Genomic DNA, 26964 nt, shown 5'->3' on the forward strand with positions numbered 1-26964 from the left:
ACACAAAAAATAATGTTTACACACTTGAGGAGTTTCAAAAGCAGACATTTGACATAAGTTCACCAAATTCATGTATAAACCACATTATCATCTGTCTCAGAAGGGTTTCGTTTAAAGAACAGATAAATTCTCCAAAATGTCCAGGGCAGGGGACTGTCAATGTTTGACAATAGGGAAGGGAAGTTATAATAACAATATCTGGCAACCAGGGTTACAGTCACTTCACCAGGAAGTTTATTCACACGAGACGTAACTGCCACCGATGGACGATACGAATGCAAGGTTAGTCAATTTAAAAATGATTTATATTTCAATAGTCTTTTAAATGTAGTCTTAAATCTTAATATGAACCGTAACATGAAACAACAATGCCTCCTAGTGTAAAATACATTAAAGCTTAGTGCACTAACCAAAATCGACCTACATCATTCTAAAAAGTAGCTTTCTCTCTTTGAAAATGCTGTGATCATGCATTTCCTGTCGTTATAAATGTTTAGAGCAGATAAACAAATAGTCTACAATGAAATCTTAAGTTGTTTTGCTTTGAAGTACTGGCAATGTGAAAAGCTGGAGTCACATGAGTCACATGATTTGCTTCCTAATATATTCTGTGGCTGTTTTTTAACTAGTGTGTTGCCTACCTAGACAGAAAGCTGTGGTTATCTATGCCCAAAAATGCTATTTAGGTAGGCAGCTCACTAGGTTTGTTTTAGACAGACCCGCCGATGTAACTAAAATATCTAATAGCCAAATGTAATATCTAGTCCTATTATAACTGCTGCGTTCAGATGGATGCTGCAAACCGCACTGACTTCTACATTGGGTTGGCGCTTGCTGTAAGTTCCACTATCTTCATCGGTGGCAGTTTTATATTGAAAAAGAAAGGGCTCTTACGACTGGCAAAAACAGGCTCTACTAGAGCAGGTAGGTGATTGAAATTTACCGAGTACCATTGCACAATACTTCATTATACAGTATGTGAATTGCATCATTTTTTTATGCTTTTGACATTATGATTGATTATTTCCTTTTTCTTGTGCTATCTAATCAGATCTGTTCTCTCCACTATTCAGGTCAAGGTGGATATGCATACCTGAAAGAATGGCTGTGGTGGGCAGGGCTTATATTAAGTATGGCATTATCATTTTATCTATTTATTTGTCATAAGTAAAGCTGAATTATAAGCAGAATATGGACCTTAATCAGATGTGCATGTAAATATTATCAGTGTATGTGGATTTATAGATCTTAGTAATGACTAATGAGAGATTGCTATCTACACAGTACACATTAATATGTCATTATGAACACCCTAATCACATTCTTTTGTCTTGTCATGTATTTTATTTTTAGTGGGAATAGGTGAGGCAGCGAATTTTGCAGCTTACGCATTTGCACCTGCTACGTTAGTAACACCCCTGGGAGCATTGAGCGTCTTGGTCAGGTAAATTTACCTAGTAGTGTACACCACCTTTCAAAAATTATAGCATTAATTGCAGTCACAGATTGAGATACACTACTGTTCAAAAGTTTGGGGTCAGTAAGATTTTCAGCAGTAATTATTACTCCAGTCTACAGTATCACATGATCCTTTAAATTAGAATGCATTCTAATATGTTGAATTGGTGCCTAGGAAATATTGCTTATTATATATTTTTTATTTTTCTGATTATTATTTTTGTCGAATGATACATTTTTTCAGGATTCTTCGATGAATAGAAAGTTCAAAACAACAGTATTTATTTGAAATAGCATTTGTTTTGTAATGATATAAAAGTCTTTATTAGTACTATTAGATTAATTTAATGCATCCTTGCAGAATAAATTTATTTTTCAAATAATTTCTTTAAAAAATCATATTGGCCCCACAGTTTTGGGGTTGTACAGGTGTGTATAGTCTCAAAGGAACATTATTTCTTCGTCTAAAATATGTTTTTTACTAAATGTACAACCTTTTTCATCAGTGCTGTGCTCTCATCATACTTCCTGAGTGAGCGGCTGAATATCCATGGGAAAATTGGCTGTTTGCTTTGCATCTTCGGTTCCACAGTAATGGTGCTCCATGCTCCACAAGAGGAAGAGGTTGCTTCTTTGACAGCGATGGCAGAGAAACTCAAAGATCCAGGTTAATTTACAAATACACTTTGGATGCCAAAGAGACCCTAATTTACAAGTACACCATGGCCCCCTGTGAGCTCTGTACTGTTTTTTATAACGGTCGTCTTTCTTGCATGTATCACAGGATTCATCGCTTTTGCTGTCTGCATTGTCGTGAGTAGCCTGGCCCTGATCTTGTTTGTCGCACCTCGCTATGGTCAGAAAAATGTGCTGGTGTACATCCTCATCTGCTCTGTGATTGGTTCATTATCTGTGTCCTGTGTGAAAGGCCTTGGCATTGGGATCAAAGAGCTGTTCGCTGGTACAGCTGTTCTGAAAGAGCCACTGTTTTGGGCTCTGCTCATATGTCTTGTGATCTGCATCAGTATCCAGATAAGCTACCTTAATAAAGCCCTCGACATTTTCAACACCTCTATAGTTACACCTATTTATTATGTCTTCTTTACTGTATCCGTCATGGCTTGTTCGGCCATCTTGTTTAAGGAGTGGCTTCGAATGTCCACCGATGGGGCTGCTGGGACTGTTAGTGGCTTTCTTACCATCATTATTGGCATTTTTCTTCTTCATGCGTTCAAGGACATTAACTTTAACTTGGATTCTCTACCTTTATATCTGCACCGTGGACCTCAAGGCAACGCGTGGAGCCAACCTTACGTGGCTTTGCCAACCGACGTGACGATTACTGTGGACGAAAGCAATCTGACTAAGGAAAGAAGCGCAAAGGGCTTTTCCCCAGAGAGTTTAGACAAGAGGAGCAACGGTACATTTTTTTTCTAGAATAATATTAGCAAAAATACTGATTTACTACATGCTACTGTACAAGCATACTTTGCAAACCATACATACTGTGAGAGTACCTAATTTGTATTTTGTGTGTGCGTGTGTTTTAGTATACAAGATACTACTTACATATTTTCCAACAATAATATTTAGTTTTAGTTTCACGCTGTTGATATTTTCAGAGTAACGATGATGTGCCCAGTCACTTGTTTTAAATACAAAATCCTGAAGTAGCAGCATAATGTTTAAAAATCTGCTCTACAATCTTGTTAAATGTTACATTATTTATTCTATGACCAAACCAGCATTGTTTAGGATATGCGTATGATTACATTCATATCAAGCACTTTAAATTTATCAGCTTAATATTCAAGGCCTCATCTGTTCCATAAATACACAATATTATTTAATGCAATGTGCTTGACTTCCATCATTCAAAAGTTTGGGGTCAATAAGATATTTTTGATTGTTCTGAAATATAGTATTTTATGCTCACCAAGGCTGCATTTATATGTTCAAAAATACAGCAAACAGAATATTGTGAAATATTCTTACAATTTAAAAGTACTGTTTTCTGTTTTAATATATTTTAAAATTGATTTTATTACTGTGATGGCAAAGTTCAAAACAGTTCAGTTCAGGATAGAAAGTTTAAATTTATAGTACATTTTCAACATTTGATCAATTTAATGCATCCTTGCTGATCAAAGTAATAATTTCTTTTTACGTATAAAAAAAAAAAAACTGACCCCAAACGTTTCAACCGGTTTCAACGTAGTGTAAATGTCCTATACTGGTGTTCGGGAACATATTGGTATATTTGAAAAATGTTTTCTTAAGCAACAACTGAACTTAAGAGGTGGTGCATTGTTTTCTATATATATTCTATGTACATAGTGCTTGCTAAGCTATTTTAATACATAGTGCCTGCTAAGTTATTTTAATAAATATGACACCGAAACCTCTAAGAAGTCTCATTAGTATTTATTTAAGGAGGTTGAGCATTTTCTAACTTGAACTCTGCTTTCTCCTGTGACATTTTTACACATCATATGAATAAACTGCAGAGTATGTTGTCTTTTTATTTCAAGTTCACATTTCAACAGACACTTTATAAGCCACAGATCTTGAAACAATCAGTAAGACGATGCATTGTACTATACTTGGTAATGTACTTTGAAGGGAAATGCAGAGCCTCTTCCTCAATTCCAGATCAGATCTGTACAATATGATCAGATCAGATCTCCACAATATGTACTAATTTTCATACCAAAATCTTAGAACTGGGAAATGTCAATTATATCGATGGTATGATAAGTTGGGCTTTCTATGGGACTGCACATGCATCCATTTGATTTCGAATACATGGCCTTCAAAATAATAGAGCAAAAAGAGGCACTTTTGTCTTTGATAAATTAACTGAATCCTGTATAGCGGTTGCCTCACAGTTTTTGTTGGCATGACAAATCCTCAATAAGTGGCTGTAGTTCTACTAGTCTGTCATGGTCTCTGAGAATGTTCCTCTACTCCTCTGAGTTTGCTCTAGTCTGTTGAGGATGAATTGACTTGTATCGATGAATCGTTCCACGCAGTTTACAAAACACACCTCTGTCCTGGAGTCGAGCTTTGGACCAGGCTTATCCATGCACTTCTCCTGCAAAGACAAACACACTATGAGCTCCAAAAAACCCCACAACTGATGACTTTGCTGAATTTGTGTGTGTATGGGACGTGACGGTGAGGATATTTTCCCACCGGTTAATCGACGTGTCACGTGTGACATCACCGGTATCACCGGCGGAGGCTTTTAAATCTCTAATTTAAAGGCAAACGTAAACTGCGCCCGTTTGCACGGGCATTCATAATGGTGCGCACTGTTTTGTTATTGTGCCCTGAATAGGCACTAATTTGAAAACTAAACTAACACGTACACGGCCGCACGTCAACCGAAGCGGAGTAAGCTGAACATAGCGAGAATTTTTACATAGGAATAAACTGAAAACGCTCGCTCTGTTCTGCTCGCTCCGCGCCCGTTGACACGTGTGGCCGTGCACATTTTAGATTCGTTTTCAATTCGGCAAATGCTCCAACTTTAGCTTAGGAGGAATGGAATAGACAACAGGTCGAAATTATAGGCAATTAGCAAGACACCCCCAATAAAGGAGTGGTTCTACAGGTGGTGACCACAGACCACTTCTCAGTTCCTATGCTTTCTGGCTGATGTTTGATCAAATGCTGATGTTTGATCAATTGATCAAATGAGATGCTTTCGACCTGTTGTCTATTCCATTCCAAACGTCCTGCACGGTGTTGGGCTGTAAGCACAACTCCCACCTGTGGACGTCGGGCCTTCATACCACCCTCATGGAGTCTGTTTCTGACCGTTTGAGAAGACACATGCACATTTGTGGCCTGCTGGAGGTCATTTTGCAGGGCTCTGGCAGTGCTCCTCCTGCTCCTCCTTGCACAAAGGTGGAGGTAGCGGTCCTGCTGCTGGGTTGTCGCCCTCCTACGGCCTCCTCCATATCTCCTGATGTACTGGCCTGTCTCCTGGTAGCGCCTCCATGCTCTGGACACTACGCTGACAGACACAGCAAACCTTCTTGCCACAGCTCGCATTGATGTGCCATCCTGGATGTGCTGCACTACCTGAGCCACTTGTGTGGGTTGTAGACTCCGTCTCATGCTACTACTAGAGTGAAAGCACCGCCAGCATACAAAAGTGACCAAAACATCAGCCAGAAAGCATAGGAACTGAGAAGTGAACTGTGGTCACCACCTGTAGAACCACTCCTTTATTGGGGGTGTCTTGCTAATTGCCTATAATTTCGACCTGTTGTCTATTCCATTTGCACAACAGCATGTGAAATTGATTGTCAATCAGTGTTGCTTCCTAAGTGGACAGATTGATTTCACAGAAGTGTGATTGACTTGGAGTTACATTGTGTTGTTTAAGTGTTCCCTTTATTTTTTTGAGCAGTGTATATACGGTATATCAGTTTCCACAAAAATATTAAGGAGCACAACTGTTTTTAACTGATAATAATAAGAAGAATTGTTTCTTGAGCAACAAATCAGCATATTAGAATGATTTCAGAAGGATCATGTGACACTAAAGACGATGCTGAAAATTCAGCTTTGACATCACATGAATAAATTACATTTTTAAATATATAAAAAACCGGCTACTTTAAATAATAATCATTTGTCTTTACAGTTTTATTGTTGTATATTTGTTCAAATGAATTCAGCTTCGGTGAGCTGGGATGGGAAACGAGAAGAACCCCAAAGGGTCACAAGCTCCGCGACTAAAGAGGGCAGCACCTTAAATTAATTGCTTGAACTACTGAAACATCTTCCAAATCCACAGATCATACATACTAGGACAGGATATAACTGTGCAGTACAGCCTCATAAACCTCTTTACGCAGCCCAATAGGACAGAAACACACTCACCCAGCACACTTCTGTCATCTGATGAACTAGCTGCTGAAACCTCTGCTTTTGAGACTCGATCTCGATAAACTGCTGCAGCTGAGGGTCTGCCGTGACTCCTTGATTATCCATTGGGGAGAAGAATAACTTAATGGTGATATCTGACCACTGTATACAATGTCCCAGCACTACGCTGACCTTCACGTGTCTCGATAGCCAGGAACCAGAAGAGGGGAGCACCAATAAGAAAGCGTGAAATCAAGAGGAAACGGATATGACTTGCGGTTGCAGGCGGAAGTTGTAGAATCCATAGCAGGACAAGGGTGTTAAGGAACAGTAAGGTTGGTGAGCCGAAAAATATTTTCTTGCCTTGTATTTTGACTATAGTGAGTTAATAGATAACGACATTATCTTAATTAAGCGACGTAATGTATGTTTGGGTGTATAAATGTGTGTGTGTAAACAGAGACAGTGCGATTGAGTTGAATGTCAAGCAAGGTCTTACAGAAAGCTGCTAGCCTAGCCCCGTAACGCTTATAAATGTGACTAAAATGTTCAGTGAGGTTTCTCTGCACTCCCCGTCAATTAATGGTAATAAAGTAACCATTTAATTGATATGATTTTAAGTAACGTTAACTATATTCATTCTTGTCTGCCAGCTTTGCCACATGTACAAGTTACGCTTGAGTCTTGTTTATCAGTGTAATATTGCATTTATCAATCCGTTACTTAATGAGTAAATTATGCTGACTTAAATAACGTCTTTTCGTACAATATCAAATTCCACCCCACCCCCATAGTGAATTTTATATGCTACATTATGTTGCATTTATATATTTTACAGTTTTATATTCTAAACCTGATTTTGTACAAATACAGCTGTCTTGACTTGACTAGTTTATTCAAATTAACTTATTGAATAGATACAACAAAGAATCGACTATACCAGTTATTAGAAGAGATACTTATAAACTTGTTATAATTAATTCTATGAATTAGCAATATTATATTTAAAATGCATGTATAACATTTTAAAGTACATAAAACATTATCCCATCAGTTAATTTAAAGTTAAACTGTTTTCTTTTGTAATATATTTTAAAATGTAATTTATTCTTACTTTTTTATATATACAACAGTTAAAATGTATTCAAATTGAGTCAATTATTGACAGTTAAATGTTGTTCTTGTGTAGATACTACTGTATGCTTATTTTATTTTAAATGTACTAAATTGAACCTTGATTTTTCATTTCCCTTAGATCAGTTTTCTTGGCACAATGGGTCGTCACTTCGGAGATTTGGCCAAGATAAGGCATGTGATCACCTACAGTATTTCCCCCTTTGAGCAGAGGGCTTTCCCAAACTACTTTTCCAAGGGAATCCCAAATGTGTGGAGGCGATTCAAATCATCTGTATTCAAGGTTGCACCACGTAAGTCATTTTGGGCCAAAATTAAGCAATGCACAGGCGTTAAAAATGTGTGTGTGTGTATATATATATATATGTTAGTATTTTCACCCAAAAAATTGGTTTTAAGCCAGTTATTTATATATTTTGCTGTAGTGTGTCAGTAGGAAATATCAGTTTACATTTCCAAACATTCCTTTTGCCATTAATTGTAATAATCCAGTGAGATTTTTGTGATCCACACAAAGATCTGGGGCCATATTCACAAAACATTTTATCTTACCACTAAGAGTTCTCCTAAATGGCAGTAAAAGTTCTTAGTTAAGAGTTTTCTCTGAAAACCTATTCACAAAGCTGCTGAGGCCAACTTTTACTAAGGAATTGAGAGAAGTCTTCAGCTAAGAGAAAGGGCAGGGTTGACCTCGTTTACTAACTATGCACACAGTGATTGGCTGATGGGGAATGGGTCTCTGTCAGTGATTTAATCATAGAAATATTTCATAGAAAAGTTTTTTTGCCATATTCAAATAAAGATTTTAAAATAAAAATGTTGCCATATTCAAATAAAGGTTTTAAAATGTAGGCTAAGTGTCACTAATTAAATTAGTATATGCTCAGCTAATTATCAGCCTCTTACATGTCTGCATCTCGAGAAATTGCAGAATTCAAGCGATAAATCATGTTTTATAAACAACGTTCAGGAGGAGCAAGTTCAAACAGTATCTAATCAGCTCGAGAGGAGGTATATATGCATAGCCAGAGCCGGCCCTAGACATTTGGGGGCCCTAAGCAAAATTTGGTTGGAGGCCCCTTTGACCGTTTTAAGGCCTAAAGAAAAGCAATGACTACCTTATAACTATACCATACTATATAACTATATTATACTGTATATACTATGTTTGATGTCTAACAGGAAAATTATGAGACCACTGAGCTGAATGGCAGTGCAAGACACACACACACACTGATTAACTTGCTGAATAAAAAGACAGATAAAGTGATTATCACTGAACAAAGATACATTTTTATTGACACCAGAGTATAAGAGTCACAAACTACAGCACATATACACTCACCGGCCACTTTATTAGGTACCCTATGCTAGTAACGGGTTGGACCCCCTTTTGCCTTCAGAACTGCCTCAATTCTTCGTGGCATAGATTCAACAAGGTGCTGGTAGCATTCCTCAGGGAGTTTGGTCCATATTGACATGATGGCATCACACAGTTGCCGCAGATTTGTCGGCTGCACATCCATGATGCGAATCTCCCGTTCCACCACATCCCAAAGATGCTCTATTGGGTTGAGATCTGGTGACTGTGGAGGCCATTTTAGTACAGTGAACTCATTGTCATGTTCAAGAAACCAATTTGAAATGATTAGAGCTTTGTGACATGGTGGAAGTAGCCATCAGAGGATGGGTACATGGTGGCCATAAAGGGATGGACATGGTCAGAAACAATGCTCAGGTAGGCCGTGGCATTTAAACGATGCCCAATTGGCACTAAGGGGCCTAAAGTGTGCCAGGAAAACATCCCCCACACCATTACACCACCACCACCAGCCTGCACAGTGGTAACAAGGCATGATGGTTCCATGTTCTCATTCTGTTTACTCCAAATTCTGACTCTAACATCTGAATGTCTCAACAGAAATCGAGACTCATCAGACCAGGCAACATTTTTCCAGTCTTCAACTGTTCAATTTTGGTGAGCTCTTGCAAATTGTAGCCTCTTTTTCCTATTTGTAGTGGAGATGAGTGGTACCCGGTGGAGTCTTCTGCTGTTGTAGCCCATCCGCCTCAAGGTTGTGCGTGTTGTGGCTTCACAAATGCTTTGCTGCATACCTCGGTTGTAACGAGTGGTTATTTCAGTCACTGTTGCCCTTCTATCAGCTCGAACCAGTCTGGCCATTCTCCTCTGACCTCTGGCATCAACAAGGCATTTCCGCCCACAGAACTGCCGCTCACTGGATGTTTTTTCTTTTTCGGACCATTCTCTGTAAACCCTAGAGATGGTTGTGCGTGAAAATCCCAGTAGATTAGCAGTTTCTGATATACTCAGACCAGCCCTTCTGGCACCAACAATCATGCCACGTTCAAAGTCACTCAAATCAACTTTCTTCCCCATACTGATGCTCGGTTTGAACTGCAGGAGATTGTCTTGACCATGTCTACATGCCTAAATGCACTGAGTTGCCGCCATGTGATTGGCTGCTTAGAAATTAAGTGTTAACGAGCAGTTGGACAGGTGTACCTAATAAAGTGGCCGGTGAGTGTATATATTTATATAAAATTTAAATTAAATAGAGCAAATAGAATAACATTTAAATATTATATTATATAAAATAATAAATAGATTTTTCAAATAAACAAAATTAACAATAACATCTAAAACACCACAAAGAAGATCAATAGTAACAATATTAAGAATAAGGTAACATTTCAATATAACTATTAAAATCCAATCCAAATAAAGAAAATAATTATACATAAAGTTAGACTTAATTTTTAAAATGCAGAAGGTTATCATTTTACAGCCCCTTTATACTCACCAACAACTGGAGCTTTGCTTACTGGCAGCATATACTTTAATAGTGCTCCTAAGGGGACATAAGGAGTAAACTAATGTTAGCCCTTTAGTGTAGAATCCAAACTGGGTTTATATTGTTCTGTTAAATGCTTTAACAGTAACACCACAGCAAATGGTATAGGCCTAATACTAAACCAATTTTATGCAGCATGTTATTAGCATGTAAGTTAAACAACTGTAGAAAATTAATACAAGCACGATTTAGGGCTACTCTGAGTTTAGGGAGTACTCTGGTTTTGGGCTAAATTCCGAACTCGGAGCGTCCCCTCAGACAGCACGCCAAATATGCTTATTTTACTCATTTACTCTATTCGATCATTTGTAAGTGTGAAATTATGAAAAGTTTATTTATTTATAAAAGATTTATTTTTGGTGTTTTATCGTAGATTCAAATCTATAAATCAAAATATGTATTGCATTTATGAAGAAAAGGTTCAGCGCCCAAGACTCTTTTGCCATTGCCTCAATGGTGTACAGTGTCTTTGGCTGGATTGCCAGCTACAGCCATTAGAATTCTGTGTCATTCGGTCTTAGTGACTTCTTCTCTTGACTACTTCTAACGTTTCACAGATTTAGGAGCTAGTTTTAGCGCTAAAATGCTTTATAAAATACTCTTAGAGCAAAAATTTCTGGGCCCATATTCATAAAGAATCTTAATGCAAAAAGTAGCTCCTAGTGACAAAATTCTAAGAAAATTCGCAGAAATCTGGGCGTTTACTCTTAAAATTAAAGAAAAAATTCTAGTAAAGAAAAAAGTAATTCAGAAAGCATCTTCACCCTTAAAAGAGGTCTTAAGGTCAAAATTGTTAGGAGTACGGATGAGGACTTTTAAGAGGCTTAAGAGTTTCTTTAGCAGAGGAGAAAATGACAGAACGATGATGGCCTAGTGTTCATCCACTAACTGGTCTAACAGTAAACACGGTTCTTCTGACCAGTCGGGCTTTCTCGTCTTTCTTGTTTTTTAATTCATGTTTGCTATATTAAAACCAACATTCAAACCACCACTTAAATAGATAGCAATCAGTGTAATTGGAAAGAGTGGAACAATTTTTATCATTCTAAGCCAATCAAATACCTTAGGAAATTAACAGCAATGTAAAAAAAAGAATTTATATACATAAATATAATGTGCGTGTGTGTGTGAGTAAACTCTATACTTAAAATGGCTCTTTTTTTCCTTCTTGGACAACCAACCAATCACAGTCTTCAAAAGATTGTGTCATACATAGCAACGGGGTCAGCCCCCCCTCCTCACTAAGATGCGAGTTTTTGTCTTTTCCTTTCTTCAGAGTTGCTCTCAGATCGTTCCCGAATCGCTCTTAAGCTAAGACTCCTACGTAAAAGTTTTTAAGCTAAATTAAGAGTTTTCTGAGAGGATTCTTAGAATCTTTATGAATACGGGCCCTGATTTTTAAAATTAGGACTGACATGCCCATTATTTTTAAGAGTTTCTCCTAAATCGGAAAGTTAGGAGCTACTTTTAGCCTTAAAATGTTTTGTGAATGCGGCCCCTGAAGAAACAGAAAAAACTGATACAGACTAAATCCTGAAAAACCGTGGCAATGTCTCCAAGATGCTTGAAGAAACCTTCCTGCAAAGCTACATTACTGTGAAAAGTTTTAGACGCTTGTGTAAAAATGTGAAAATGCTTTCACAAAATAATGTCATAAATAGATTTTATTGATTAATTAACTTCTATGAACTAAATCAATATTTGGTGTGACCACCACTTGCGTTTAAAACAGCTTTTGTCCTCAGTACACTTGTACAGGTAGCTTTGCAGGCAGGTTTCTTCAAGCATCTTGGAGACATTGCCACGGTTCTTCTGGATTAAGTCTGTCAGTTTTTTTCTGTTTCTTCATGTAACCCCAGATGGACTTGATGGTGAGATCAGATCTCGGTGTGGAGCACCGACTGTTGTCAGACTCATTGTGCATACAAAAATCTCACTGGATTGTTACAATTAATGGCAAAAGGAATGGTTGGAAATGTAAATGATATTTCCTAATGACACAGCTACAGCAACAAATATAAATAACTGGCTTAACCATTTTTCTGGGTGAAAATACTAACATGCCTAAGACTTTTGCAAGGTACTATATATATATATATATATATATATATATATATATATACATACACATGTCTATACTATTCTAGCTATAGATTAAAGCAAACATTGTGTGTGACTAAACTTCTCTACAAACCTGCATCTCTATTTACAGCCATGATTCTGATGTACCTGACCTACACATGGGGCAATCATGTTCATGAACAGGGCAAAAGAAAGAACCCCGCAGACTATGAGAATGAACAGTGAAATCGCCCCGCTGAAGATGTGTCCTTGTGTAACTTCTTGTTTCTGAAAAATTCATCAATAAAGAAAATATTTATGGGAAAAATGGATTTCTGACTTGCTGCCATAACTGTCCACTTAATCAACATGATTCAATTTAGTAGCTTGTTTAATAAAGTACCCTTGTGATGCATCACTTGAGATTATCCTCTCATTTGTAACGGTCATCAGAAATATTTGAATGACGGGGAGTCTACTGCTGAGTTTAAAATTTTTTTTTTTTTTTTACTCCTACTGGATACCAAGGCACTTTTTCTTTTTAATGTGAAGGCACAAATCAGTAAGTTTTGATGCATTCTATAGAGATTTATTTTTACTTTTTGTATACTAATGATTTTTTATACATGAAAATTAAATTTTCATTTTCTATTACGATTAGTTTGTCTGTTGTCTGCCATGTAAAGATTTCTGAAGTTTAACAAATTTCACTAAAATAACTGGGGTGGACAATACTTTTTCAATGTGAATCGCCAATGCAGAAATCTGACAAATGTACCATTTTATTCAATACACTACTGTTAAAGTCCCTTTGCTACCATTCAGCAGTTTGGGGTTGGGAAGATTTTTTAAATGTTTTTGAAATGTCTCTTGCTCACTAAGACTGCATTTATTTGATTAAAAATACAGTAAAAAAAGTAGTATTACAATTTAAAATAAATTTTATATTTATAATATATATAAATAATATATTTTAAAATATAAGGGTGATGCAGAGCTGAATGTCTTAAGTGTCTCATGATCGTTCAGAAATCATTCTAATATGTTGATTTGGTGCTCAAGAAACATTTCTTATAATTTTTGGAAACAATTTTTTAAAGGATTCTTTAATTCCAAAGAATATTTTTAATGTGTTGTGTAATTCATTGTCACCTTGGCTTAGATGCATTTAATGTGTCTTTGCTAAATAAAAGTATTAAAAAATAAAAGTATATTGACCCCAAACTTTTGAACGATATACCCGCAAACAATATTAATTTCCATTCCTTTCAGTGTAATATAACCAACGCCGTTGTTGTCATGCGCTTCTGTACACTGGCGCTGCCTGTTGAAATGCGCATGCTCAGTTTAGCTCGGCGTCATTCTGACTTCACAACGACGCATTCCGTTAAAACCACATAAATAGGAAAATGGGCAGCAAAGACACCTAAAGAGTTTATAACTAAAAACATCTAAGAAATCGGGTTTTTGCTACAAGTACATGTGTAACGGCTGCACTTCATCGGTGAGTTTGTTTGGTGGGCTGAATTCTCATGTCATTTTGATTAAACGAAATATTTCCCCTTTTCAAATAAACCAGACTGTTATCTGTCGTATTTAAAAGTGAGTTCAAAGTTAGTTGAGCACACGGGATAGGACAGTAATAAGCATGGGTAACTATGACTATTGTCCAGACTTGCTTCTGGGATTTACACACTATTGTGTCGATTCACAATGACTAAGCATTGGCTTTTACGTCCCTCCCATTAGTTCAACTACTGCATTGGCCGGGGTGTTGGCTTCCTGCTTATGGAGATATTAAGCCCGTTGGCTCGACTGCGAGCGTCTTTTCTTACTCTTGGACTATCGCTGTTGTCTTCTCGTAGACTCATCAGTCGCAGCATGGCCTCTGAATCCGTCACGCGCTTTGATTTTCTGGTGATTGGCGGAGGGTCCGGAGGGCTGGCCGGTGCGCGGCGGGCGGCTGAACTCGGTGCCACAGCAGCCGTGATCGAAAGTCACAAACTCGGAGGTACCTGCGTGAGTAAAGACCATCCTGCTCCTGCAACACCACATTTCCCTTAGAGTCCTATAGATGTGTTTAGACGAGTTATTTACAGTATTTGGACGCTGGATTCGTCACATGAATAGAGGTGTTTGGGAAGAATCCAGATCCAGCTCTTTTTTGTGTAATGGTTTAGGTCCAGACCAGCACCTATGCATTTTTTTGTCTGCTGATATTATTGACGTTGGCAATTAAACTTCTCTTCTGCTGCAGGTGAATGTTGGTTGTGTTCCTAAAAAGGTATATATTTTGACTTTTATCATTACACTTAATTGATTGCCTGATGCAAGCAGAACTGTTAATTGTGTAATTTGCTTGCTTCCAGGTTATGTGGAATACATCCACTCATGCAGAGTATCTCCATGATCATGAAGACTATGGATTTGAGGGAGCAAAAGCACATTTCAGCTGGCAGTAAGTTAGATACTTTCTTGGGGGTTTTCTTCTGGGTGGTTTGGTTTTTGTAGATAGGATGATGAGTATATAGGATTATGGCAAGCCATTCTTTTAAAATATAAAAAAAAAAAAACTATTTTATTTTTGTGTTCAATTGTAATTTCTGTATTTTTTGTAAACAGTACTGCATACCTAGGGAAATTACATTTGCGCTGTCAGTACACATATTTTGTGCACACAGAAAACAGCGTGCGGTTACTATTTTGAGTTCTCTTTCATGTCTTGCACTTGATCGAAAAAATACACACAACAAAAGTGTCAAAATGCCCGCCTTGCCGAGTATTCACGTAAACACTGTTTGTTATGTCTTACCTGAACATAAACAGATGAGAAAGAAAATACATGTGTAACAGTCCGTGTATTCTTTCTTAAAGTGACAGCAGCCTAATATTCCTGCTGCCACCTGGGTCATTAATGTTAATCAAACAAAATTAATTTGTATCTTTGACTTTATGTTGTATTATTTTGAGCTGTTGCTTGTAATTTGTTTATTTGTTCTTATTTTATAACTGAAGACTCACTTGTCTTCAATAATGCTTGAACTGTAGGCCTAATAGTTAGGCTTTTTGCTGTGGTATTGAAATTGGAATCAATCGAGAATTGTGAAAATGAAAAATATTTTGGTGGCTTATTTATTAGAATACAATTTTACATGGGTCAAAACAACAACAAAACAAACTTTTATTTATTTATTTATTTGTGAGACCACGTGAGTGGCGTGGCAGGATTTTGAACATTCTCCACAGTCATAGTTAGGTGTCGCTGACAGATGTTAAGTGGTGCCGCCAGTGTGCATGCACTCACAGAAAACAATGCATTTACAATTTGATATGGCATTCCAGTGTGCGACCCTCTTTATTCATTGTTTTGCTAATGTTGGAGACTCCTAGTTGGAGGACATAATTTATGAGTCATAACCCGCCAAATTGGCTGGTGAGTTTACCTGCCATGGTTGTTCATTTGAAGGGTTGACATGTTAATTTTAAACCCTGTTCATAACATAATAGTAATTATTCTTTTGTAGTCACAATCCCAAAAGTAACAAGTAAGTAATATTGTTTCTGGTAACAAAATTTGCCATTAAATTCTATGGGAATCTGTAGTTTAGATATCTTAGTTCTGACTAGCATGTATTTAAACTGTTGGTGGTACTTAATCTAGTTTAACTTGTAATTAGTTATATTTGTTAAGAGTAATTAAAAAAAAGTACATATTGCACTCTTACTAGTTAATAGAAATTAAAAAAGAATTACTAGTAACATCAGTAAAGACACTAGGTTTAAGGGATAGGCTACATGTAATGACTTGCCGTAGAGGATATTCTTTCTGTAAGAACAGAAGTAGGCTAATTCTTGTCACAAAAAGGATTTTTACTCTTGCGATAGTTGAGGATAGTCAAGTTCCTGCTCGCTCTGATTCGTTACAGCTTTCAGTATTTGTTTTGCTTCCCTTTTGTGGTAAAGTCAGTACAGCTTTGGGTGATCTTGTCTGACAAAAGCATGAGGTGGAGTAATTTGTTTGACTAGAGGTGTGTTATGCTGTGGAGAGTTCAGCTATCAGGATTTCTAGTGATATGAAAGATAAATTAATATTTAAATGAATAAATGTCACTTCTTTTGGTGTGTGTATTTTCAGATTCATTAAACGCAAAAGGGATGCTTACGTTAGTCGCCTGAATCAGATTTACCTGAGCAACCTTGACAAGGTAGGCTGCGTTATGTTACTTTCCAGTCAGCAAATTGAATGTAAAAGTGATTTGTGGAAGATGAAAGACAAAATCTGTTTTGTTTAGTTTTTAACAAAATTTAACATGGTTTTCATATCATGGAGAATCATATTTTCTTGTTCTTTATAGTACTTGTACTATGAAAGCTTTACATAGAAATCTTAAAGGCATACCAGCAAAATAGTCCCGTTTAAGCTTCAGAGACAGGGTGAAAAATGATATTTTTTTAATGCAAATGCTGTACTAAGCAGACCTTGAGGAAAAACAAATTAATAGCGTTATGAAAATGCATGATATGGCCTCTTTAAACATTTAGAATTGGTATTGACGTGACTGAGATGTTGTTTGTGGTTGTTCATAGGCCAAAATTGAGTCCATTCATGGCTATGCAAGGTTCACAGATGACCCTGAACCTACAGTTGAAGTCAATGGAAAGAAATACACAGCCACCCATATCTTAATCTCCACTGGCGGTCACCCGTCCACTGTCAGTGAGGATGATGTGCCAGGTGGGTTTATGTTTGTTCATTATGAAAAATATACTTCCTTCTGCTTTACTTCTCAATGCCATCCTTATTTGCACTTGCCATTAAAGGGATAGTTCAGCCAAAAATGTAAATTTTGTCATCACTTGCTCAACCTCATGTTGTTCCATACATGTATGTATGAGTTTCTTTCTTCTGTTGAACACATGAAGATATTTTAAAGAAAGTTGGTAACCTGACAGTTGACTTCCATATTATTGTTTTCCGACTATGGAAGTCAATGGTTAAATGTCAACTGTTTGATTACCAACATTCTTCAAAATATCTTCTCTTTTGTATTCAGCAGAAGAAAGAAATTCATACAGGTTTTGAAAAACTTGGCGAGGGTGAGTAAGTGATGACGAAAGTTTTATTTTTGCGTGAACTATCCTTTAAAGTGATTTAACTTATTTTTGTCACTTTTTTAAATCTGCATTTTGTAAATTTCAATGTTATTGCAGGGGCCAGTTTTGGCATTACCAGTGATGGATTCTTTGAACTTGAATCTTGCCCTAAGTAAGTGATACTTGTGATAAGTGATACACGTACTTATATTATTGTGTTTTCTTGGCTTATCATTAAATAACTGATCACTGTATCCACCTAGACGTAGTGTCATAGTTGGGGCAGGATATATTGCTGTGGAGATGGCTGGTATCCTTTCCACTCTGGGGTCCAAAACGTCCATCATCATCCGACAAGGAGGGGTAAGAGCCCTATTTATTGTCACCTGGATAAATGCTACTGTCATGTATATTCCAAAGTAAGCAATGACTGTGTTCTTTTGTTTCAAGGTGCTGAGGAACTTTGATGCCTTGATAAGCTCAAATTGCACAAAAGAATTGCAAAATCATGGTGTTGACTTACGGAAAAATACTCAGGTAACTAGTACTGAGTAGTATTAGGTAAGGTAATATGTAGCTGGCTTTCCAGACTGATGTATCAGTTTGTTTGGCAGATTTTTAGTTATGATTTTCCCCCAAACTATATCTTATGTCAATATATCAAAATATTCTGACATTGTTTACAGGTGAAGTCAGTGCAGAAGACTGACAAGGGCCTCACTGTTACGCTTGTGACAAAAGACCCTGATGTCAAGGATGCACAGGAGAAGTTGGACACCATCCATGAGGTCGACTGTCTGCTCTGGGCTATTGGCAGGGAACCCAAAACCGCTGGCCTCAACCTCAGTCAAATAGTAAAAATTTATTTCAATTTGGTTGATATTATTACTATTTCTTTTAGTTTAAGTATAAATGTAATTGATTGGTAAAATATTATTAGTTAGAATAATAATACATTCCTGAGAAACTTGAAATGGGCCAGGATTACAAAACTCTGTGGCATGATGTTGATTCTGGAAGAAGAAGAAAAACTCACTTTATAAGTTATTTTTACAGTAGAGCACTTACAATGGAATCCTATGGGGAATGGCATTGCACTGGAGTAAACTTTTAGAATACATATTATGTTGAAAGTATAGCCACAAAACTTGAAGTTGGTATGAAATGGAAATTCACCTTATCTATTTTCTAAATGCATTTTATTGATCTTATTGTTATCAATATGATTCCTTCATGCATATTTCTTTTTTCTTTTCTTTTTATCTCGTAATTGTTCATCAAAATGTGATCACTCAATCTTCTGGTGAAACGACAGACTTGTCTCTGGTGACGAATCCCAGACTTCTGTAATTATTTAGTCAACCTTCAAGCTGTTATTCAGATCTACCTTTGTCTAATCAACGACAGATGGATAGAAATCCCACTCTATTTTCTTTTTTTCTTTTTCAATAATCCATTTCACTCGGATTTACGTCACAGTATATATAACACAATATCTGTTCCCACTTCGTTTGCATTGTGAATTTAAACATAATACATGTTAACATGAGCCTAGTGTGATAAAAGTTCTGCTCACAGGACTAAAATTACTAATGCATAACAATATTACCCCTTTTCAACAGAAAAAAAAAAAATTATGCTTAAACAAAAATACAAGCTGTACATGTCAGAGATGCTGTCGATAAAGTTCAAATGAACCCAGAGGATTCCTTTAAACCCCAGTAGCCACACTAGATAGATGGTATTATAGGCTTTATCTTCGCACTGCATAACTTGATAAAGTATGAATAACAGAGGGTGTATTGTTATTCAGGGTGTGAAGCTTGATGAAAGGGGACATATCATGGTGGATGAGTTCCAGAACACCACTCGTCCAGGCATCTATGCAGTTGGGGATGTTTGTGGGAGAGCTCTTCTTACACCTGGTACGGTTTCAGGATCACATCTTTAAATAGAATTTCCTCCTACATGCATTAACATCTTCCGGGTGTTTTGTGGTTTTGTATGTTGGGGGTTACATTGCAGGGCCTCCCACTTTAATTCTTTAGCATCTGTTTAATGGGAATGTATATTCAGTTTGCACTAATAAGCTGTTGTTGTTTCTCTTTTTTGTGTGGATAGTTGCTATTGCTGCTGGCAGAAAGCTTGCTCACCGACTATTTGAGGGCAAAGCAGACTCCAAAATCGATTATAATAATATCCCTACTGTTGTGTTCAGCCACCCACCAATCGGCACAGTAGGACTAACTGAAGGTGAGCTGATGTACAAATAATCCTTTCTCATAGTATCTTGAGATTTCCATCATACTTCGCATGTAGCTAGTGTTGTTTTAGTATTATTTATATACTATTATAAAACTTATTATTTTGAATTATCTTTTGTTTGTATATATTTTCAGTTTTCCTTTCTTAGTAATTTTATTGTGCTTTTGTAATTTGTATAAGTTTTTGTATATGAATATAGCTTTAATTGGTTTTCATTTCAGTTTCAGTCATTTTAGTACTGAACTTAAACTTATTTTATTTCAGTTAGTTACCAAAAGGACATTTCTAATCTTCCATTTTTTTATTTTTGAAGTTTACGTTTTTCATTTAATATTTATATTTTATTGATAACACTTTACAAAAAGGTTTAATTTGTTAACATTAGGTAACTGCATTAGTTAACATGACCTAACAATGAAAAATCATTCTAAAGCTTTAATTAATCTTAGTTCATGTTAATTTCATCATTTAAAGTGCCCCTATTATGCTTTTTGGAATATTACCTTTCATGCAGTTTGTAATATAGCTGATTGGGAATGTAAAAGGTCTGCAAATTTTTAAAGATGAAAAATATGAAAAATATTTGAAAAATATGAAAAATATGCATGAAAAATAAAGTTATTGTCTGTTACATACCTACGTAACAATGTAACAAATTTGCATAATGCCAGCCTATGGTTCTTCATTGGCTGCCCTCGAACAACATCAAACGCCTTCAAACACTGTAGTTGTAGCTGAGGCTTGGAAGAGTTTGGTTTCTTGTCAACATGTCGAGAAGACGTTGTTTTCAGCACTGCAAATTCACTTTGCATGCACTTCAAAAGGATCAGGACTCACACTTGAACTGATATGGAAAAACCAACATCATCGTTACTGTTCATATCACTGTGTATACAAGCGCTGAGAAAAGCCTCTGGACGTGAAATACAGATATGGTAATGAACGTTTCGTTTCCAACATGTGTTGTGAGCGGTAGACCAATCACAACAGACTCGGTCGTCTGACCAATCAGAGCAGAGTAGGCTCTCGGAAAGGTGGGGTTTAGAGAGACTGAATCTTCGAACAAACCGTTTTCAGACTTCTTGAGAAATTAGGTGATGTGCAATGTATATTATGAGAAAAATAAAGTTTTTTTTTTTACCTTTAATACATGTAAATATATTATAGGAGACCTCCAAAACAACATTAGGAACCTTTAAAATAGCATAATAGGGGTACTTTCATAATACAGTATTTAAATCAGAAGCTGTATCTGTTAATAAATCTGTTAATGGATTATTTAATAATGTCATGTTTTGTAGACGAAGCAATCAAGACCTGGGGAAAGGACAATGTGAAGGTTTATACCACTTCTTTCACCCCCATGTATTACGCCATCACCACTCGAAAGAGTCAGTGCATCATGAAGTTGGTGTGTGCTGGCAAAGAGGAAAAGGTGAGGGTCCATCGATTATAAATGAGTATGACATATCAAGAAGGATCATTATTTAGTTGTATTTTGCTGCTACAACTGAGCCTCTTTTCTTTTTTAGGTGGTTGGTCTCCATATGCAGGGTTTTGGCTGTGATGAGATGCTTCAGGGTTTTGCTGTGGCCATTAACATGGGGGCTACTAAAGCAGACTTTGACAGAACCATTGCCATTCACCCGACGTCCTCAGAGGAGCTAGTAACATTGCGCTAATCAAGTGTTCATATCCCAACGTGCCACTTCAGAAGATTGTTCCTATCCAAACAATAAAAAAACGCAAATTTTTTTTACTATTCTCCTAACATCTACATATCTAGCATTTTGTAACGAGAAGCGTATACTTGGTTTGTTGTATCACTGGGGTCATTAGTCACTAGTGATTAAGACACAATACAGCAACATTCATCAGGCTGTCTTGAACTTTACATTGTTGTACTCCATTTTCACAGGTATTATTGTTTGATTGGAACAAGGTCAGATGAAGGCTTGATGATTTATAATAGTTAAAAGTCTAATTAAAATCTGTTTATAGTAAAACACTGTTGCTTTGATCTTACATTTCTAGAAAGTTTAATTCAGAGTTGCTTTCAATAGTAGTGGGTAGTGCTTTCTCAATATTTGTAAAATAAAATTGGATATGCAGTTTGCTCACACTTGAGCATAGACCTTGAATACATTTAAAATATAAATTTGCGTCTTTGTGTGGTTAATAGATCATTTCTTAATATATGTATTGACATTGTCAATATACTTATTAATAAACCTGTCCCTTTTCATAAAAAAACATATATTGAGATCAATTCTCCAAAAGCTTGAAGTGAACAACTCTTTTGATTCATACATATTCTAAGATATATGATTGACATTTGACCACTTACTGTGATGACAAACTTATAGTGTTAGCAGAATCTTATAATTACTGCAGAAATTCTGTTTTTCCCTACTTGGCATTTACTCAACCGCTTCATTGATTAAGAATATTGGCAAATCACATTGTATCTCAAAAATTATACATTAATCCTCATTAGCTTCCTTCATCTTTGGCAGGGATGGGCAACTTCGATAGTGATGAGGACCAACATTTTTTCTCCTTCATACCAAGGGGCCCGATAATAATCCACACCTTTTACACCGTCTTACTCAATTTACTTTATATTAAGGGAAATCAATGTATAATTCATGTAATTTGTTTTTAAAGATTTTATTAACTATAAAAGTTGTGCAATTATGCTAATGCAAATGGGGAACTTTCGTGTTACCTGACGAGCAATACTAGCCTACCCCAACAAGCAAATGTAAACCATCTCAATTGCTTTGTCTGTAAATTTGCAACAAACAAATATAGATGTCCTATTTTTGGGTTCTCATTATCAACTTTTAGAGAACAGTTAAAAACTCTTTATTCAAAAAATATTTCTTCTAAATGGTATTACCATAATCCACATCCCATGAATAAAAATGCTATTTTTAAAAAGATATAAAGACTTTCCAGCCAGTTCCCCATCCCTGATCTAAGGGGCAATAAATTAAAGAGATCGATACTGTATATCAATGTTTGGTTGTCAGCCAACCTTGATCTCTAAATACCAGCTTTTAATGAGATGGTGGTGATTCAAATGTATTAATCTGATATTTGACTATTTTAAGAGTAGCAGCATTAGAAAAAAAAAAAAAAATGGATGTCCACAACCCAAATGTCAGTTCCAAAATCAATGGATACATTAAAACCATAGTATTGTGAATTACAATTTAAAATGAATGTTTTAATTTACTTTAAATAACTTTTATTCAGGTGATAGAAACCCTGAATTTCCAGCATCCATTACACATATGATCCTAAAGAAATGTGAATATGCTGACTTGCTTCATTCATCAAAGTTGAGATGCTTAATATTTTGGTGCAAACTGTAATACACTTTTTTTTTCAAGATTATTTGAGAGTCTGAAAAAGAATTGATGTTTTTATAAATTAATTATGTCTATTTTGGTCACTCACTGAATAGAAGTATTTACAAAGTACAAATTTTTCAGGCCCCAAACTTTTAAACTGTAGTAATTACTTTAAATGAAGGTTCACAAATCACGTGTTTGAAAAAGGCTTTGAATCCAATGTGTTCAGACCTATTTTTTTTACAGTCTATGGTTCAGAGTAGATATCTAAATTAAATTCATTAAATTAAGAGAGGGTAGCCAAAAATATTTGAAGGCATGTTTGCCCAGCAGCTTATAAAGACAACAAACTCAAAATATTACAGAAAGGTCACAACTGAGACAGGTTGGCATCAATAAAAGGAGTCAAAACCAAACAAAGTTTATGAAAAAGATTTTTTTAATGGTTAAAAGGCTTATATGGCCATTGTTGGATCAAATTAAATATACTTAAAAAAAAAAAAGTTGTACAACAGGAACGGTGTAATGGCGTTAAAACAACTTAAATTACACTTAAAACCAAAAGGAAAGAGGTCATGTAAATGAAAGTGAGCTGCTTAAATTTCATTACCCCTGAGTTTCATCTTTACCGATGGACAGGCAATAAACCTAGAACAGATCATACAGAAGCCTACATGGTGTTTTACAGGCTTGACTTGGGTAAACAGGACCACTTAAATCTAAACAAAGGAAAACAACGCGTGTCTGCTGGTACTGGTAATGGCACAGAGCAATTCTCTAATTTAAACCCAATACCAAACAAATAGTTTTGAAAGTCCAGTGTCCACACAGTTTACGTTAAAAAAAGGGAAAAAGACGTACAGCTTAGAGTCACATTAGTGCTTCTAATATCCACCATAGCCACCTCTTCCATATCCACCACCTCCTCCTCCTCCTCCTCCTCCTCCTCCACCTCCGCGTGGGTACGGCCCACTGCTCCTTCCGGAAAAGTAGCCTGCTTTCATGGCACCGTAACCAGAAGCCTGCTGTCCATAGCCCTCGCCGAAGTCACTGTAGCCATTCCCGTTGCCGTATCCGCTGCTCATCTGGTCACTGTAGCCTCCTCCGTAAGCACTTTGGCTTTCGTAGCTGGTTTCGGTACCGTATCCGCCGTTCTGATAGCCGTAGTCGCCATAGTAACCACCTCTTCCGCCGCCATACCCGCTTCCCCGGCCCATTCCTCGGCCTCCCCTTCCGCCGCGACCGCCGGTGGCTTGCATCTCCTGCTTGGTGAGCGCCTTCTTCACCTCCACCTTGTGTCCGATGATGCTGTGGAACTTCATCACGACGGCTTTATCGGCAGAATCGTTGTCTTCAAAGTAAACAAAGCCGAAGCCTCGCTTTTTCCCAGTGTCTTTGTCGGTGATGACCTGAGCTTTCTCGATGGCACCGAACTGGGAGAAATAATCTTGGAGGTGTTCATCCTCGATGTCGTCTTTCAATCCCCCGACAAATATTTTCTTGACCTTGGCTAGCGCCTCTGGTCTACCAGCGTCTTCCCGGGCCACCGCGCGTTTCAGATCCACGTTGTTGCCGTCCACGACATGAGGCCTAGCACCCATGGCGGCGTCTGCTTCCTCAACGCTCGAGTACGTTACGAAGCCGAAGCACCGGGAGCGTTGCAGTGGCTGGTTCATCACCACCACGCAGTCGGTCAGCTGTCCATATTGTTCAAAATGTGCCCGCAAGCCTTCGTCGGTTGTTTGGACGTTTAGGCCCCCAACAAATAGTTTACAAAGCTGGTTAGTCATTTTCTTGCAATGGACGTGCTACTGACGGAGATCACATGCAACGGAAGAAAGAAGTCAATGCTTTTGAAATGCGTTGTGGAGGCGTTTCCTTTTGTGCGCGTCAACACATGCGTAGTTGTTTCTGATTGGCTACAAAGTAAATCACTTAAACCAACCCCGTCCTATCAATTAACATGTTGCACTGTGAGCTGAAATTAAAAGGATCAATGCCAATTTGTGAATACATTAATTTTGAGTTTAAAAATATTAAGTTGATACGTGTAACCAAAATTGTAGTTCTATTCTGAATCCAGGATTCACATGGTCCTGGAAATATCAAAGAATTTCAAAAGTGTGACTTTCAGGCCATGGACATTTTTAAAGAGTATAGATTTACATTTCAAGGAATGTAATAATGTATATATTTATATATATAAATGTATATATTTAAATCCATATAGTCATCACAAATGAGTAGAATTTCTAAGAAAGTGCACCCCGTGGTGAATTTCCATTCACTATGAAATCAGGCAAAACCAAGTATACAATATAACCAAAAACTTTAAATATATATATATATATATATATACAGGACACACACACAAACTATTAACCTTTAAATCCTTTAACTTTTTTAAATCCTGTCTTAGTTCAGCCTGTTTTTGAATAATTTTTCAGGCTTGTGGCCAGGGTACCTTATGATGGCAGTTCATACTGATCTTGAGCAAAACTACTGTACCAATAACATTTTGCAAGTGAGTTTCAGTAATTCTAATGTAGGAAGTAGTCAAAAAAAATCACACAAGTCTCACTCAAGAAACACAGTATGTTAGATAACTTTAAATTAACTAAAATCGTTATCCAATATTAACCAAGCACAGCATATATGAAGCAGGGAGATTTGACAGATACATACAACACATGATGGATTCTGCTATTGCTTGTAAACCGCATTTGTGCATGTTCGGCTTTGACAAACATTATCAAATTAATTATTAAAGTACTAAGATTTGAGTATTATTGCTTTGTTTCACCATGTATTTGCAAGTGAAAGAATACACTTGTTTTACTCGCAGTGCAAAAAGTTCATACAAAAATTACCTTCTTGTTCCACCATGTGTGAATAATTCTAAACTGCACAGTCAACAGTGCATGCATCAACATCACAATGCACAAGCACTCAACACTAATTGCTGCTGTAAAAAAGAGCTGTTTGCATATTTTACACATCCCAAATTTAAAAGATGCTTTAACTTCTCCTGGCTACTCTATTGGGCCATCTGTTTGTAAGGCACATATGCACAAATCCATCTACAATTAATCCTCAATATTCTCCATCCCTACAGATTCACCCATTCGAATTAAACTAATTCCAAACCACATAACACACACAAAAACAACAACGTGTGATCATGTCAAAGTTTTTTATTAAAAAGTATACACAAATACTTATAAATAACAGATTTTAAAAAAAGATCCCAGGTTTCACCAGTCCTTCATTAAAAAAAAATAAGTGGATCATGCAGATAACCAAACTCCATGGCCACAGTTGATGTGGGCAGAGTCCAGCATCTGAGGTCGCCTGGGGAGGAAGAAAAGAGAACATATTAGAAATGTAAGAAAACAGAGTTATAAAGTTGAGAGAGAAAAAAGAAAAAAAGTCAAGGCCCTAATAAGCCGCGGAGTTACAGACCCAAATTCCATCGCACCAGTTCTTGTAAAGGCCACTTGACTTATGGATGGAGGCTAATTAAAACAACTTATGGAATAAATAGTCCATTTATGAAAAATTTAAATACTTAACCAACACGTAGTGAAGACAGGTTGATTACATACCTAGATCGCAGGATGATATCCTAATGAGATATTTCAGTCCTATCACAATCGAACCCAGGTACTGAACAGGTTCCCTGTGCAAACAAACTGCTATACAGCTATTTTGAATAACTGAAAGAACACCTATATGTGGGAATCAAGAGTAAATAAACCATAAACACTATATATATATATATATGCTTGTATATCACTGAATGTGGGGCAGTCTTAAGTTGTGTCAAGTAGAATGCAATG

At 36.7% G+C, this 26964-nt stretch overlaps 5 protein-coding genes across 7 annotated transcripts; 3 read left to right on the forward strand and 2 right to left on the reverse strand.

Annotated features, from left to right (window-relative positions):
• The first annotated feature begins 192 nt into the window (after window positions 1-192).
• On the forward strand, window positions 193-3304 carry zgc:101583 (uncharacterized protein LOC494104 homolog). 2 transcript variants are annotated; one of them, XM_056270283.1, is made up of 6 exons: window positions 193-282; window positions 789-924; window positions 1074-1130; window positions 1354-1444; window positions 1965-2125; window positions 2243-3304. In XM_056270283.1, exons 2-6 carry the CDS (start codon window positions 789-791, stop codon window positions 2893-2895), a joined length of 1098 nt encoding a protein of 365 aa, XP_056126258.1. In that variant the 5' UTR covers window positions 193-282; the 3' UTR covers window positions 2896-3304. The 2 variants fall into 2 exon arrangements, with proteins under 2 accessions (XP_056126258.1, XP_056126259.1); XM_056270284.1 differs by lacking the exon at window positions 193-282 and having other exon boundaries at window positions 810-924; window positions 1052-1130.
• Window positions 3305-4148: 844 nt separating this feature from the next.
• timm8a (translocase of inner mitochondrial membrane 8 homolog A (yeast)) lies at window positions 4149-6475 on the reverse strand. Its single transcript, XM_056270287.1, has 2 exons — window positions 6355-6475; window positions 4149-4552 (listed from the first exon to the last, which is right to left on the reverse strand). Exons 1-2 carry the CDS (start codon window positions 6463-6465, stop codon window positions 4391-4393), a joined length of 273 nt encoding a protein of 90 aa, XP_056126262.1. The 5' UTR covers window positions 6466-6475; the 3' UTR covers window positions 4149-4390.
• Window positions 6476-6520: 45 nt separating this feature from the next.
• Window positions 6521-12739, forward strand: LOC130103939 (cytochrome b-c1 complex subunit 8). The gene is made up of 3 exons (XM_056270288.1): window positions 6521-6674; window positions 7595-7766; window positions 12559-12739. Exons 2-3 carry the CDS (start codon window positions 7613-7615, stop codon window positions 12651-12653), a joined length of 249 nt encoding a protein of 82 aa, XP_056126263.1. The 5' UTR covers window positions 6521-6674; window positions 7595-7612; the 3' UTR covers window positions 12654-12739.
• A 1131-nt stretch (window positions 12740-13870) lies between these two features.
• Window positions 13871-21886, forward strand: gsr (glutathione reductase). Of its 2 annotated transcripts, XM_056270279.1 has the most exons (14): window positions 13871-13911; window positions 14273-14426; window positions 14665-14691; window positions 14777-14865; window positions 16543-16612; window positions 16995-17142; window positions 17619-17673; window positions 17765-17864; window positions 17952-18038; window positions 18188-18355; window positions 19315-19426; window positions 19623-19754; window positions 21068-21201; window positions 21299-21886. In XM_056270279.1, the coding sequence occupies exons 2-14, from the start codon at window positions 14289-14291 to the stop codon at window positions 21446-21448; spliced, it is 1410 nt and encodes a 469-aa protein (XP_056126254.1). In that variant the 5' UTR covers window positions 13871-13911; window positions 14273-14288; the 3' UTR covers window positions 21449-21886. The 2 variants fall into 2 exon arrangements, with proteins under 2 accessions (XP_056126254.1, XP_056126253.1); XM_056270278.1 differs by lacking the exon at window positions 13871-13911 and having other exon boundaries at window positions 14168-14426.
• A 1667-nt stretch (window positions 21887-23553) lies between these two features.
• Window positions 23554-24980, reverse strand: hnrnpa0l (heterogeneous nuclear ribonucleoprotein A0, like). Its single transcript, XM_056270286.1, has one exon. It carries the CDS (start codon window positions 24913-24915, stop codon window positions 24010-24012), a length of 906 nt encoding a protein of 301 aa, XP_056126261.1. The 5' UTR covers window positions 24916-24980; the 3' UTR covers window positions 23554-24009.
• Window positions 24981-26964: the final 1984 nt, after the last annotated feature.

Source organism: Rhinichthys klamathensis, unplaced genomic scaffold, assembly GCF_029890125.1.
Source record: "Rhinichthys klamathensis goyatoka isolate OS25496 unplaced genomic scaffold, OSU_Roscu_1.1 h1tg000301l_1, whole genome shotgun sequence".
Taxonomy (NCBI): domain Eukaryota; kingdom Metazoa; phylum Chordata; class Actinopteri; order Cypriniformes; family Leuciscidae; genus Rhinichthys; species Rhinichthys klamathensis.

What these genes read in the sequence shown, in the direction of transcription:
- hnrnpa0l (XM_056270286.1), bottom strand. Translation starts at nt 24,915, where the DNA reads ATGACTAACCAGCTTTGTAAACTATTTGTTGGGGGCCTAAACGTCCAA.
- timm8a (XM_056270287.1), bottom strand. Translation starts at nt 6,465, where the DNA reads ATGGATAATCAAGGAGTCACGGCAGACCCTCAGCTGCAGCAGTTTATC. An exon ending in AGATGACAGAAGTGTGCTGG is followed by an intron (nt 4,553 to 6,354) that starts GTGAGTGTGTTT and finishes TTGTCTTTGCAG; the next exon opens with GAGAAGTGCATGGATAAGCC.
- LOC130103939 (XM_056270288.1), top strand. Translation starts at nt 7,613, where the DNA reads ATGGGTCGTCACTTCGGAGATTTGGCCAAGATAAGGCATGTGATCACC. An exon ending in TGTATTCAAGGTTGCACCAC is followed by an intron (nt 7,767 to 12,558) that starts GTAAGTCATTTT and finishes CTCTATTTACAG; the next exon opens with CCATGATTCTGATGTACCTG.
- zgc:101583 (XM_056270283.1), top strand. Translation starts at nt 789, where the DNA reads ATGGATGCTGCAAACCGCACTGACTTCTACATTGGGTTGGCGCTTGCT. An exon ending in GCATTGAGCGTCTTGGTCAG is followed by an intron (nt 1,445 to 1,964) that starts GTAAATTTACCT and finishes CTTTTTCATCAG; the next exon opens with TGCTGTGCTCTCATCATACT. An exon ending in AGAGAAACTCAAAGATCCAG is followed by an intron (nt 2,126 to 2,242) that starts GTTAATTTACAA and finishes CATGTATCACAG; the next exon opens with GATTCATCGCTTTTGCTGTC.
- gsr (XM_056270278.1), top strand. Translation starts at nt 14,196, where the DNA reads ATGGAGATATTAAGCCCGTTGGCTCGACTGCGAGCGTCTTTTCTTACT. An exon ending in ACTTACGGAAAAATACTCAG is followed by an intron (nt 18,039 to 18,187) that starts GTAACTAGTACT and finishes CATTGTTTACAG; the next exon opens with GTGAAGTCAGTGCAGAAGAC. An exon ending in GAGAGCTCTTCTTACACCTG is followed by an intron (nt 19,427 to 19,622) that starts GTACGGTTTCAG and finishes TTGTGTGGATAG; the next exon opens with TTGCTATTGCTGCTGGCAGA.